General features: G+C 38.8%; 1 protein-coding gene across 2 annotated transcripts; it reads left to right on the forward strand.

The window, feature by feature from the left end:
• Window positions 1-3,807: 3,807 nt before the first annotated feature.
• AQP4 (aquaporin 4) lies at window positions 3,808-14,314 on the forward strand. Of its 2 annotated transcripts, none has more exons than XM_020968730.2 (5): window positions 3,808-3,924; window positions 7,565-7,979; window positions 8,862-9,026; window positions 9,308-9,388; window positions 12,008-14,314. In XM_020968730.2, exons 1-5 carry the CDS (start codon window positions 3,893-3,895, stop codon window positions 12,284-12,286), a joined length of 972 nt encoding a protein of 323 aa, XP_020824389.1. In that variant the 5' UTR covers window positions 3,808-3,892; the 3' UTR covers window positions 12,287-14,314. The 2 variants fall into 2 exon arrangements, with proteins under 2 accessions (XP_020824389.1, XP_020824390.1); XM_020968731.2 differs by lacking the exon at window positions 3,808-3,924 and adding an exon at window positions 4,848-5,008.
• Window positions 14,315-15,507: the final 1,193 nt, after the last annotated feature.

Raw genomic sequence — 15,507 nt, forward strand, 5'->3', positions numbered from 1 at the left:
CTCTGTGCCAGGCACTGTGCTAAGTGCCGCAGATAACAAAGAAAGGCGAAAGACAGTCCCTCCTCTCAAGAAGCCAACAGCCTTAAGGGAAGATCTTGGATAAGTCACAACAGCCCGAGCCTCATTATTTCTATCTGCAAGGTAGAGATAATATTACCTGCTTTATTTACCTCCTACGATTGTTATGAAGATCAAACAAAATGATGACTATGAAGCCCTTTGTAAACTTTAAGCACTATATAAATGTGGGCCATTGTTATTATTATTTTACTTATTCAGTGGTTGACTATATTTCTGGATATTGTACCAGATTGTTAAAATATAATAATTCCTCCTTTAAAGGACAACAAAGCTCTGTTTGGAAGCTGGCATATTTTAAGCATGCGCTAATACATAAGTGCTCTAGCAGGAATTCAGTGACACTCAGATTCATGAAAAGCAAAACAAGATTTATGAGTCACAACAGACATTCTGCCCCCAGCAGCCTGCAGACACTTTTTTCTCCTGGTGACTGATACGTAGCAAAAAAAAAAAATCTTGGTTCTTTTGTTTATTATCTTTCATATTCGAAGATATGAGGGAGTCCTAAAAGAACTGGCCGAGGGATGTAGGAAGAGGATCAAGCTAAATCAGGATCTAAGGGAGGAAGGCAGTGCGGTTTGGTGGACTGACAATTTAGTAGCAAACGACATACGCAAAATCACAGCTGCTGCTGGTCTTCTGGCTGCCCTTGATACTTCCAATTATCCTGGCTTCAGTTTCCTTATATGTAAAATGGGGACAATAATATCGAGCTACTAGTTCACAAGTTGATTGAACTAATAATTAACAAAGTTGGCTGACCAATGAGATTGATGACAAGTGAGTGGCAAATAAAACTCCTCAGATTTATAATATCATAAATCAAGGAAGCCAATAAAATTTGATTTCTTTCATTTTTAAACATGGATTTAGTTCTTGCTAAAGGCACTGTTGGCAGAAACTTGCTCTCCAAAGCCTATCTGGATCTTGACATCCATAGAATCCACAGAACCCAAAAGTTATTGCTTGTATCTCTTTTTTATCCACCAGCACCTAACCATAAAATATTGCCTGGTTTCTTTTGCTCTATCCCATGATAGCTGACCTAAGTGCCTGATACTGATCAGAAGAGAACCAGGCAAGAGAGTGTGGCTAGATCATCACAAATCCATCACCAGCATTGGGAGGGTACATAGCACATATCCTACCGATTCTGAATCAAAACCAAAATAAATAAATAAATTACATCTGCTGAAAAATTATCAAACTCTGGCATGCGAAGGGTAAATCTCTATTAAGTCTCTGGCCTATCTTTGAAGACTACTAATAAGTGTGCCAGCTAGTGCCAATTAGGGTAGCACTTTCTGTGATGAGAACAACCATCCCTGGACTGCCAACCCATTTTACTAGGGCAGTAAACATCTAGCGAGAAGAAAAGGAAAAGGTTTTGAGAAACTGTGGTAACCAAGTTTTGCTGGCAATTTGAAAAATAAGAATGTGAACTGCCAAGGCAGTACAGTGAGTGCTAATGAAACACAGTGGCTGGCAGCTTGTGAAGAGCAGACCTGAAAAAAATATGTGCCTAGAAAATAATCAAAAAAAAAAAAAAACCCTGATGGGGTGAGACTGTTGTGTATAGATCAGTCTTGAGCATGATTGGGGGAGGGTGGGAGCTAGAGAATCTTTAACAAAGAGAAATCAAAATGCTAAAATATTGTTTCAATAGGTTTACAATCCCTTAGTCAATTTCCTTAAGGTCAGATGTAATCAATTTAATATATCTGTCCAGAAACACCATTGGGCAGCTAGGTGGTACAGTGGACAAAGGCTGGGCCTGGAGTCAGGAAGACTCATCTTCCTAAGTTCAAATCCAGCCTCAGACACTGACTAGCTGTGTGACCCTGGGCAAGTCACTTAACCCTGTTTGCAAGTCACTAAACCTCAGTTTCTTCTTCCATAAAATGAGCTGGAAAAGGCAAACCACTCCAGTACCTTTGCCAAGAAAACCCCAGATGGGGTTACAAAAAGTTGGACACGACTGAAAAGACCGAACAACAAAAAGCAGCATATTACAGTTTAGGAGAAGGTTGTTCCTATTTTTAACTCTTTGTCAAGTGTGTATGGTAATCAGTTTTAAAAGCCAATGTGGAATTTCAGAAAACCCTCTATATATTCTACATAGGTTTGACTTCAACTCCTTCCTCTCATTTTCATTCATTCAGACCTCCAAGCACATTATTAAGGAAAGTCCAAACTTTACAGTGTGTATGACCCTTTGTGACACCATTAGGTGCTTTCTTGTCAAAGAACCTGGAATGGTTTGCCATTTCCTTCATTAGCTCATTTTTACAAGTGAGGAAACTGAGGCAAATAGGGTTAAGTGACTTACCCCAGGTGGTACAGCTGATACCTGAGGCCAGTTTGAACTCAGGAAAATGAGTCTTCCTGATTCTAGACCGGGTAGTCTATCTACTGTGCCACCTAGATGCCCAAGCTTTACAATAGAATACAGCAAAAGCCAAATAACATTCAGTTTCTGCTATATACATAGTAGGTCCCTTCAAAAGGTGGTTAGATAGATGAATGAAACAGTAAGCTTTTTTAAAAAATATATTCAAAATGTCAAATTCTCTTCTGGTAAACAATTTTCTATCCATCTCCATCTTTCAGATACCCCGGTGGGAGAAGGAGAACAAATCATTTTTAATGCGTCTTTTTTCTCTCTCTCCTCAGAATTTCTTCCTCTGTAGTTCTTTTTTTCATATGAGCACACTCAACTCTAAAAATAATTCTGTCTTTAATGTGATGGTTACAGAGTGATCTGAGTCTTAATGTTATCTTGTACACAATTCCCAAAGCCCCCTATGTTCCTGGGCATTAAATGTCTTTAGGGTTCATTCCTCATTCCATCCCCAAGCTTCTTAAATTTGCTATTTCTTATACAATGCTCCTCTCAGAAAGAGATATACATAAGAAATACAGCATGACATCATAAAATAAGTGCTGGGCTAGGCTGGAGTCAAGACTTGGGCTGGTCTCCCGGGTTCTGTACTTACTAGCCATATAATCTTGGACAAGTCATTTAACCTGAGTCTCAGTATACTCATCTAAACAGGAAGGATAATGGTACCTTTCTCCTGTGGTCATTGTAGAGAAGAATTTTGTGGAGAAAGAGCTTTATAAATCATAAGGTACAATATGAATGGTACCATTTTTTTTTACTTTGAAATAGCCTTATTTCCTAGTAAACTGTCCAAATTTTACATATCTTAAAAATGGAGCTAATATAGCTATAAATTGCAACTTCTCCAATGGAGAAAAATTGAAAGTAGAAAATACAAATTACTAGATACTCTTCATTAACTCAAAAATATTAAAAATTAATTACCGCATGAGTAAGATCTGTTTGCCACTTTTTAACCCCATTTCAACTATGATATACAGCAAGTAAGGCAATTCCTTAGGTTAAGAGAATACAGATTATAGAGCTAAAGAAATTCCCTTTAAAAAATAAAAATGACCAACCCAAAGAATATTATAAAGTAGATATGTGCTTCCTTTAAAAAATAAAAATGACCAAATGAAAGATTATGTATATGTGCATAAATATATATATATACATATGCAAATATATGTAGATGTGTGCATGCTTCCCATTCCTGAAATGCTCTGAGTCTTTAGTGATCAGGTAAGGAAAAGTTATTTCAAGTTCAAATATAGCTTAGTGATTGCCACATGGTTCAAAATCTTTCCACCCCTACACTCCAAAAACCCAATCAGACAAGTTGCAGTAATCTGACTCCGAGTGCACTCAGTGCTGTAGTCTGAGCTATTAGAGGGCTGCCTTCCGTGCACTCTATCCAAGGAAGGAATGAGTGACAGACCAGCATCAAGGCGTTGGGGGTAAGTACCTTGTTTTCCTTAAGGGAACACAATGTAAAAGGCTGCCAAGCTGAGGGCTCTTGTGTTTTAATACAAATACATGAAATCTCAGGTAGAATCTGGAGGGTACCTCCTTAGTATGTGGGTAGTTCTTTTAGATCCGGCTGCCGAAAGTATTTATTAGAGAGGTACAGAGAACAGGAGAGAGAGCTGAAGATGCTTTTAAGTAAATCACAATTAGGGAATGGACCTGTGGAAATACAGAGAAAGTACCCTATAGAGGCAAACCTATCAGCAATATCTTTGCTCAGAAAAATTACTCACCCAGGTGTTAGTTGCCCCAAAATGGATTGGACTAGATAAACAAGCTTGGTGCTTAGTTAGAAAGTAACGTGCACAACTCAGTAAAACCCGTTCACATCAACAAACCCTGCTTTGTTCTAGAGCAAAAGAAGCAAAACAAATTGTGTTGGTGCATTTCCAAAGAGTGGGAGCATTTAAGGGAACTGGGGGGCAATAAAGAGGAACTAGAAGGATAGCTGGTATGAACACTTGTTACACTAGAGACGTACTCTGCTTAGTGATGTTGGGGTTCACAAGGAAAAGAAGCTCAGCCCTGGAGTAAGACAAATCCTAGTAGGTTTCAGAGGAAAGTCTAAAAAAAATAATAGTTAAAAAGATGTTCATTTGTTTGTGGGTTTCTGTAGCTGGCACAGATCAAAAATATAAGAAACAACAAAGTTTCTTGGACTAGGTCTCTGGGGAGGCAGGCAGGTGGTAGGAAAGAGAAGGAAGCGAGGGAACCTGGGGAATTGGGGGAGGGAGAGATCCACTGAGGTTTGGCCAGGGAGGTGGGCCTTTTCTTTAGGCACCTCCTCCCTCTTGTGTTTTCTCATGAGATCCTTTTCTTTTGCTTAGCTAAAAGGGAAAAAAAACCAAACTTCCTGCTCACCCTGCTTCCCTGACTTCTCTTCTTTTCTCCCTCCTTTTTCTAACTCTTTTCTAACTTCTGACTTTGTCTCTCTCCTTCCTCCGTGAAAAGTTAAAGACCAACAGCGCCGATAGCATCCCCCTTTACCATCATCACTAGGGCCTTTGCCCACTGGTAAGTCCAGGGCAAAGCTTATCCACTGTTTTTGGTTGGTGAGTTAGGCTTTTCTACTTCTCTCCCTACCCCTTCCCTTGGCTTCTATAGGGGTACTTTAAAAAACCTTTTTTTTTTTTTGTTATTTGCTTGTTTGCTTGCTTAATATCATAAAGCTGCTATTTGCTTCTATAGATGCTAGTTTACAGGGTTGTTACAAGTCATTCATTTCCCAGTTAGGGTCATGTATAATTACATATGTCACTTAGACAAGTTCAGCTAAGCAAGAAAAGTTTGGGGTACCCCCTGCTGTTTCTCTTCCAGTAACTCCTCCTTTATCTTGTGACAGGAGGCCAGTGTTTTTTTACTTTCCTACCTCTGACCTCAAAACATCAACTCAATCCAAAAACTAAGCTGTGAAGTGGATCCTAAAATGTCAAAGGCAGTTTCCTCTTTAGAGCCCCAGAACAGAAAATAGGTTATGGGATGTGAGGGCTAGGTTGGGTAGGGAGAGGATGACCTGATTGCTAAGGAATGCATTGGTGGATGGACTCTGCTTAAGAAGTAATTCTGTCCTGCAAAAGTGCTAACTTAGCTGTCTTGCCTCAATCTCAACTTTGTTCTTAGTGGTGAGAACCATTGAGCAGCACTACAGACCTGTCCCCAGGGAAATGTCTCTCTCCCACTCTGAGGTTGCCTTTGCATTATCTACTCAATGATTTTGGCCCTCTTTTTTCAGAAGACTTTACCCACAAGGGCTAAAGCCTGTATAGATGTCCCTAGGGCAATTGTGGGGTGCAGCCCATGACCACACCAGACCATTTGGGAGCATTGCCCCAGGGTCAGTCACACACTCAGTTATATTTTTGTATTTCTATGTATCTCTAGGGCCGTTGGTGAAAAAGTCCTGCATTAAGTTCTTGGGACATGTGAGCCTATAGGGAAGATGGCAATTTCATCCTGCCTTCCCTTACGCAAAAGGGACTGGAAAAGGGAAAGATGGAAGGACAAGGCTCCATCCAGTCAGTGCTCCTGGTCAGGCAAGCAGGAGCTGAATAGGAGGTAGCAAGGGAAAGCTGCTGCTAATTGCTCCCTACGCCCTCACCTCCACCCCACCCTGCAACGCAGCTTCCCGGAGCCCTTAGCGCCACGCCCCCTTCCAAAGAGCCCCCCTTCCTCCTGCCCCTGTTCCTCAGAGGCAGCTCCCCTTGGCCTAGCTCAGGTGTCAACCTATTGGCTGCTTCTCCCTCCTCCCCGCAAGTAAGAGAGGGGTCACTGAGGGCCAGCGGGCGCGGACCTCCAAGTGGATCATTTCATCCTTGCATAAACTCAGGGTAATAGAAAGGGCTGAGCATGGGGCGGGAAGAAGCCCTTTGAATGGCCCCTCTGTAGTGCAAGAAATAAAAATTCCAGGGCGAAATTCACCCTAAAATGCGCCCTGCACCCACTCAAGGTCATTGACCGGCAACCCTTACCTACCCCAGACTCCTCCAACCCCAAAGAGAGGAGTGGCATGGGGAGAAACACCAAGGATGGCATTGTCCCTTCCTCTCAACCCCCTAGTTGTGCTCTGGTGTGTTAGTTGTCTCGGTCCTGAAAAACCACTTCTATTTATTCAGAGCTTTGGACTCTGCCTGGGCTCCTGGTGGCTCCTTGGGGGGGGGGGGGGGAATAGGCTGCTTTCCTACCAATCCGGAGAGGCTCTCTCTCCAAGTGCTCCACTCTGCACCCCCTGTGCTTTGTTCCGGAGATGATACTTCACGGAACTCTTCTTTCAGATCTGGCTTCACTAAGACACTCTTTGTGACTCGTGGGTTGGCAACCAATTAGCGAATTCCTCCTGCCTTCAATTTACTGAAATTCTGCTCCAGGTTTAGAGAGAGGGAGAGGGAATGGCTTGTCTGAAGCTCAGTCTGATTCTGTTCACAGCGCTGCAAACTGAGAGAACGCTCACTTTGTGATTTGTTTTCCCTCCTAATTTGCCTGCTGGGGTGTTTCTGCAGCAAGAGACAGGGGTCTCGAATTTCTGCCTTCCTAGCAGGCTTCGTCTTAATCCGGGGTCCCTAGAGAGGGGAAAAAGAATGACCTCTGAGCCCATTTTCAGAATCTTTTCGAGGAAACAATGGAAAAAAAAATAGCTGGAAAAGACTTTCTGCTTTGTGTCCACAAGTGTCTATGGCCTTAAGACAGGGAAAATAAAACTCGATCTGATGGATAGTCAATAGAATAAATCAATTTCAATATGTATTTCAAAGAATTTCATTAAGCACCTTCCTTTCAGGGCTCAATTTAAAAAATTTCCTTTTAAAATGTGATGATTGTTACTGATACACATATATGTATGCAAATCTAAGTAAACATGACATCTAGTAGCCTAGGAGATCAACTTAAAAATTAAAGAGATTTTCTCCAATATTACCAGGATTTTTTTTATTGGTATGCAAATAGCCTTTACTAACTCCTCCCTACCACACTCAGCATCACTGGAGAACCTGCCAATTATAGTCATAAAACCTTCCAGTAACACACAGGCTGACTTAGTGGCTTCTGATTCAGGCTTATTTTCCTCTTTTTCAGTAAGTGTGGACCTCTGTGTAAACGTGAGAGCATCATGGTGGCATTCAAAGGAGTTTGGACTCAGCCTTTCTGGAAAGCTGTGGCAGCTGAGTTTTTGGCAATGCTTATTTTTGTACTCCTCAGTTTGGGTTCCACCATCAACTGGGGTGGAACAGAGAAGCCTTTACCAGTAGACATGGTCCTTATCTCCCTCTGTTTTGGACTCAGCATTGCAACCATGGTCCAGTGCTTTGGACACATTAGTGGAGGCCATATCAATCCTGCTGTGACTGTGGCTATGGTCTGCACAAGGAAGATCAGCCTTGCTAAATCTGTCTTCTACATTGCTGCTCAATGCCTAGGTGCTATCATCGGGGCAGGGATCCTCTACCTTGTCACACCTCCCAGTGTGGTGGGAGGCTTAGGAGTTACCACGGTAACAACTTTCACTCTTACTTTTAAACCAAGACAATGAAGTTGATGTTGTTGACTCTGCTAAATAAACCCTTAGCAGCCTGAAATAGCTTCCCCAAAGTGGTTAATTTAGTCCCAGAGAACATCTTATTCATTGGGGAACCTAGATAATTATTAGCATGGGCGAGAAAGTATTCTGGAAAACTGGCAGTATCAATATGAAATCTTTGGGGGCTATTAAGTAATTTAAAATACTGCTGAGTTCAGAAGTATCAAAAGCTAGCATTTTTCCCTCTATCTTTACCATCCCAATTTTCTCTACTGACTATAGATTTTGGTTATGACTTGTTTCTTAACATATATTCTTTAGATGGGGGTTGGAGGAAGAAATTCGTGAGAATAATTTATTTTCATTTCCATTAGAATACTGTTTCTTTTACAAAAAATATTCATGTTTACATCCCAGCTTTGTTCTAAGCTGATAAGGAATATCATTTGTTAGCTCAGCACCACAGCTGATTAAAAATCCAGTAGAGCCTCACACTGCTTAAAATTTAATTGAAATACAAATTAATTAATTTAAACCTAATTAATGAATTTCTAATCGCATTATGAAATTACAATGCCCTTAAAAATGGTTTACAAGTTTAAGTTCAGCACCTATAAAATTGACTTCCTTTGTAGGACTGGGCATTCAATTTGAGTTCCATTTGGTCATTGTGAAATTGCCTCTAATTGCCAAAATGAATAGAAACGTAGTCTGGGTTTTTTTCCTCACAATTAAAAAAAAATATCTTGAATATAACCACCACCTTTAACCCTGATGAAATATGCCTTTTGTATTAATATATTGTTGTAGAAGATGCATACTTCTACTAAGAAGGCATTATTTTTCTCTTTTTAGGTCCATGGAAATCTCACAGCTGGTCATGGGCTCCTAGTGGAGTTGATAATCACATTTCAGTTGGTGTTTACTATCTTTGCCAGCTGTGATTCAAAGCGAACTGATGTCACTGGTTCAATACCTTTAGCAATTGGATTTTCCGTTGCAATTGGACATTTATTTGCTGTAAGTTTCCAACTCTATTTAAATAATTGATTCATTTCTCTTTTCTTTTCCTTAGAACTAGGCTGAAGATGTGTTTAATGGCCATACTTGTTTAGCATTTAACTTACTGTTTCTTCAGTTTGAGGGATAATTTTGTTAATTCTGTCATAAAGAATGTTGATATACCTACCAATAACTAAAAATCTCCAAATGGGCTGGCTAATGGTATCAAGTGGCAGTGAATGATGCTAGTAGTAATCCTATTTTAATAATGCCTGAAGTTGATTTCATTTTTCCAATAGATCAATTACACTGGTGCCAGCATGAACCCTGCCCGATCTTTTGGACCTGCTGTTATCATGGGAAACTGGGAAAATCACTGGGTAAATGTGTTTGTTATTGTTATTATCTTCCAATGGCTGAGAACAATGACCAATTGCTTGTTTCTCATTTGTTTATTGTTGTATTTTTTTCCCTTTTATGGCACCTTCCATAAAGACGAGGGAAATACTAGCACAGATCTGCTGCAAAACATCCCATCTTACATCTGTTCTGTGCCTGCAGGAAGGATCTTATAAATGTCCTGCTTTTTGTGCTGTGTGTGATAGGCTGTGTGGCAGAATTTAGTGCACACTTGTAGGTGTCCTATTTGAAGCAAATTAAAAAGTGGGGGAGTGGGATGGGTTAGTTTCCCAAGTAAATGAAAAACAAATCCTGTTCAGCAATGAAAGAAAGCCTACCTTTGGAAAGCCATGGACTTGAAAACATTGTCCAGGCAAGACATGTTTACCTTCTTTGTTTATCAAAGCATAAATCCAACTAATTGTATGGGAACTGGAAGCATCCCAACAGCAAGCAGATCATGTAAATATATAATGTAATTTAACTGTTATCATGGAAATATAGTTTATATATATAATATGTATTTATGAACATATATAAACTATGTGAGATTAAGGAGTATGTTCAGTCTGGTGCCTAAATAATTAATATGGCGGTAAGGCTTCAAGACAACATAGTTTTCTGTTTTCTAACTTAATCAGTTTTATTTTAGTGAAGTCTTGCAACAGGTCTGGAAAAAAAAACCAAAGGGTAATGCAGCCATTTTAGAGACTGATCCCGGGCAAGATTAAAATCTGTAGTGTCTGATGCAATCAGTCCCACTACATACAGAGGATAGAAATTTGAATAGATATCAGGGAGGTATATGACAAAATTATGCAAAAGTAGTCATAATTATTTAAACATATACACAGACATATTTAGTTACATATTTAAAGAATTTGTTCTGTTTTGTATCTTGCTCTGTCCTTTAGTACTTATGGTCCAAGCCCATTCATTATTTGTTGGAAATTCCCCTGAGAACTTTTCCAAGGGAAAAGTGAAAACATGAAAGAAAAAAAAATCACTAATATTTAAATCCATTTTAAAAAAGAATCTACTATAACTAAAAACAGATAGATACTATATCTAAACTATAACTAAAAACAAATAGATGTCTTATTTGAAAAACATAAAACTATCTCTCAAAATCAAGCTGTCTTTTGCATAAATGTAGGAAACAGGTATTTAGGTACTCAGCTAATCGACTCTGCTCTCCTTTTTGAAAGTGGTTGTCCACATAATCAGTCTTACTAATCAAATGAGTGTTTACCAAAGAAACAAAGAGCAAAGACATTTGGGGGAGGGTTCTCATTTCCCACTTTGAAAGAGAACAAAGAAAATAAACTTTCTTACAGTTCATTTTGTGTTCAAGGCAAGGAACCCAGTCTTACAGGCACTATGCCCACAGTTTGATCAATTGTGTTTGCTACAGTCACAGCTTAAAGTTGGAATTTGGTTTGTATTTTGCAGCGAGAAAGCTGTGTGAAGGAATTTTTCCTGAGCTCTGGTGAACACCATTTAACTACCTCTTTTTCAGAAAGAGACAAAAGTATCTAAAAATTGCTTAGTAGTCCATCATAGATGTTTTCTCTAAGGGGAAAATTCCAGTTCATTAGAAAGTTTAATTTCAACCCACAGATGATCTCACTCAACTTTTGGCAAGTTGATTTTTATGTCCCATCGCAGATGAAAACAGAGGTTGTTCATCACTCAGACTATGGTGGAAATGTGTTTGCCATTGTTAAAAAGGAAGCTAAGTGGTGCAGTGGATAGAGTAGAGCACCTGATATGGAACCAGGAAGACCTGAATTCAAAGTCAGACTCAAATGTTTACTAATTGTGTGACGCTGGGCAACTCATTTAACCTCTGATCTGCTTCAATTTATTCATCTTTAAAATAAGAATAACAACAGCATAAAATAATATTTGTAAAGTACTATGAAAACCTTAAATTGATATCTAAATGCTAGCTACTGCATTTTTAAAGAGCTAAGCACTGAGAATATTCAATTTCTGATTAGGAACAAGAATGAAAATATTGTGACATTTGCAAATAAAACCAATTCACCAAAACTTAGGAAAATCATGGGTGAAAAATAGAGCTCTCTCTAGTTATTCTTCTCACATTTCCTTCTGTAAATTTTCAGTGGGATGCTTTATAGCTAAATCCAAATATTGCCAAGTCTGTGCTGTGAACATGACCTCAGAGAAAACCAGTAAAAGACTGGCAACTCTAAGGAAGAATAAAAACACCCCTGGAAATTCTTTTGTATTTATTTCAAGTTCAAGTGGAGAATTCATAACACATGTATGGTTTTCAATACAGCCAAGAAAAAAGTGTTCTGACTTTAGAGAACTAAGACAATAGAAAGAAAAGAAAATTGAAAAGAGGTTTTTAAAAAAAAAAAAGGAGAATTCTTTCTTGTTTCCTGCTCAGAAATTCACTCAGAGATCTATGGATTCGGGTGAATTATTGTAATGTCTTACATTTTCTATGCAGCTCAGTTTTCTCTAATACATAAACCCTAACTAATCTAGTCAAATTCACATTCAAATGGTTTTTAGTTTTTTTGGAATAATAATTTTCAACAGCTTTCTATTATTCCATCTTTCCGCAGATCTACTGGGTAGGACCAATCATTGGAGCCGTCCTTGCTGGTGGTCTTTATGAATATGTCTTCTGTCCTGATATAGAACTTAAACGCCGTTTGAAGGAGGCCTTCAGTAAGACTTCTCAGCAAACTAAAGGGACCTACATGGAGGTGGATGACAACAGAAGTCAGGTAGAAACCGACGATTTGATCCTGAAACCTGGATTAGTGCATACAATTGATGTTGAGAGGGGGGATGAAAAGAAGGGGAAAGAATCATCCAATGAAGTGTTGTCTTCAGTATGACTATCACGTGGCACTGAAAGCAGAGAAGACCCCGCAGATTTCCTTCCACCCATTAAAGAAACAGATTTATTATAAATCAGGCACATGCAGGTCTTCTAGTTTTTGAAGGAGGAAGCAATTTATCAGCTCCTTTATGTCAGAGTCCTTAGTCTCTAAATGTTAAATCCCTCCTTCTCTCTGCCAAGATGGGAAGTAGACCTGCAGTGGATTCCAAATTCTAAAAGGTATACTCCCAAACTGAATATACATAAATGTTTATTTCTGTCCTCATTTATTAGCAGTCAATAGTGAACTAAAAGTACCTATGTTTAAAGTGCAGATTGACAGTTGAGACTTGCCTGAGAAGTGCCTATGGACATGTATTTATCAAATTGTTCTTCTGACACGTGATGGGCTGTTGTCACCCCCAATTAGGCTGTTTTACTACATGAAACGGTCTTTGCAGATTTATCAGTGGTAATGTACAATAAGGCACAGATTCAAATTCAAGGGAGGAATTACTTATGTTCTCCCACCTGCACCCCATCCATGTCACCAGGCAATCACTTTAAAAAAAAACTGTAAGCCTGCAAAATAATAGTTTAATAGGGGCTTTAAAAAGTAGATGAGTCATTGCAAATAGTTCTTATTAAACTGATATTACACATATCTATCTTTTACAAAGCAAATGTCACCCCCCTCTGATATAATAGTCCATCTAAAAAGTCCAAGGTTGAGACATTCTCAAATACTATATATGTATGTTGTTTTCTATGTCCATCTGATCAAACATCTAAGTCTTGAGGTTCATCTATTGAAATTTAGTCCCACCAGGAGTCCCAGGCTCATATGGGAATCAGTATGTTCCCATGTTACAACCTAATAATATAAGATCAAGGAAATGTGGATTCTGGTATCAAAGGAAACAAAGGTTAATCTGTTTTCAGTGCATTTAACTTAAATAAACCATGGTGTGTTCATTTATGTCATCTCAATTTTAACCATACTTATCTTTTTAATTTATTGGAAAAATCTGGGGTTTTTGTTTGTCACTAACTTTGGTTAGCTATATTTAACCATTCGATAAGAGATATTTTTGATAACAGAAACATTCTATTAATTCTGACTATTATTGCTAGATAAACTCTGCTTACCTAAGCCATGTCCGTGGCAAAAACACTAATTGATCCGGACTTCTCTTGTTAAAGAGTTCTACTCAGTCTCAATGATAAGAAAGTCCCTCTCATTTCTCATTCTCAATTGGTGAATAATAGCTATTACAAATGTGATGTCTTGTACTGGGTAAGGGAAATTGAGAAAGAAGAGGCTTCAGGAAGTAAAATGGGACCAGATGAAAAGGAAAACATCCGAATGTTCTGCATACAATGATGATTAGAAGACCTAACTTTCATTTTTAGAAGTGTCGTGGATAACCCAACAGAAGTAAATGTAATGGATTTTTATTACGGACTCATTTCTTTGTTTTAAGGATGCACAGAAATAGTTTCTATTTGTTTTGCTTTTGCCTTATGTCAATACTGAGTTCTCTGGAAACCCCAGTTCATACAGTTTTAACTGTATAGGCTTTAGTCTAAAACAAAGAGCTGCTAATGTCAATTTCAGTGAACAAAACCCAGTAGAAGTGAAGCAAAAACTCATCACTGCAAGGGGTAGCTTGTAAATAGCTGATAACCAAGAGCTCCCCTCTCCCAAGCACAGCTCCAACTGAGAAGTACTTTTTAGCGTTAATGGCAGCTGTGTGTCTGTGGCAGTGAGATAATGGACCATTATTAAACCTGATTCTCTTCGGTGCTAGGGAAGCCGCGAGGCTGCCTGAGAAAGGTAAAGCCAATGCAGCCGTCTGGGTAGTGCCAGTGGCATTTGGTGATGGTGCCTGCCTAGGTTCTAGGCACCATCCAAGGGTAGAGCGCTACTTGGCCAATAATTCACTTCTCCAGCTCCAAGTTTCTTGCTTGGCACTGGTTTCTATAGAGCCGAGTGTGAAAGTCACCTGAGGGCTGTGTTTGGCTGCTAGGCCAAATGTATGAATACTACACCGTCAAAGGGGCTTAACATCAGTGGTTGTGTTTTCCTAGTGTAGGCCGAGCTATCAATTATCAGTAGATAAGTCAGTTTAGAGATAAACTAAGTTAACCAGCCAGAGTTAACAGATTCCCTGTCCCCTTTCACCATAAAAAAAAAACTTTATATCATAATGACTTTCCTGATGGCAATCATGTTTAGCAATATTCTTCCACATTATGTTTGTATACACTCTTCTGTGTGCATGAGATACAACTATGCTACTTCATTCATCAAATCAGAGAAGAAAAAAAATGGTGCGTGATTTTGGTTTTCAAAACATTTCATTTGAGGTTTGGAAACAAAAATAACTTTGTTTTAATAGATGTGTTTTGCTCAATATTTCATAAAAGCATGCTTTTAAGGGACTTACTAAGGAAAAATATTACAAATGTAAGAACTATAAAATGTCTTTCTTAAATTCTAGTATTTTAGAGACATGAAGCAAATGAATACATAAGTTGTGAGTTCGGATATAATTTTTCTTTTTGCATATGAGGTAACATATTTTGTATTTCACTCAAGGCTCTGCCAGTAAAAAGTAATGAAATTGTACCTTTCTAATGACATCTCTGCAGCAGGGGTCTATTGCCTTGTGGATGACACCAAATTATCCATGTGTATTAGGAGACTGAGGCTTTTTCCTTTAATCTCTTTTTATTAATGAAGTGCATAGTGCCTGTCCCAGGAGAGCACTACTGACTGATGTACAGAAGAGAGATCAGAGAGGAAAAAACTAGTAGAAACACAAAGGAATTATGCTTGACCATGAAAATGATCCTAACCTTTTTCTTTAAGGGTATACAATGGAAAAGTACAGAACTGTAGGCACAAAGACAGCCCAAGCATCCCTGAATAGTAAAATAACCCTCTCTACTGAAGATCTGTTTATTTTGTCAAAAGTTACAAACAGCAAAGGCACGCTTTGGGTTTGGGGGCTCAGGGGATGGGAGGGAGAATACATTTAACATGCCTGATATCAAAGAGGTAGTCAGTCCTAACTAAGCCTCTACAGTAAAACGAAGTGTTGACTTGTAGTTAAATAATGGACTACCAAAAACTCAATATTTCTATGCTTTGTATCACTGCAGTCACTTTGCCCTGTAACCTGGAGCAAATCACTTACATCCTTTCACTATGTGTTCCATAGATAGGTTCCA

This window comes from Phascolarctos cinereus, unplaced genomic scaffold (genome assembly GCF_003287225.1).
Source record: "Phascolarctos cinereus isolate Bilbo 61053 unplaced genomic scaffold, phaCin_HiC Scaffold_4;HRSCAF=312, whole genome shotgun sequence".
Lineage (NCBI taxonomy): Eukaryota > Metazoa > Chordata > Mammalia > Diprotodontia > Phascolarctidae > Phascolarctos > Phascolarctos cinereus.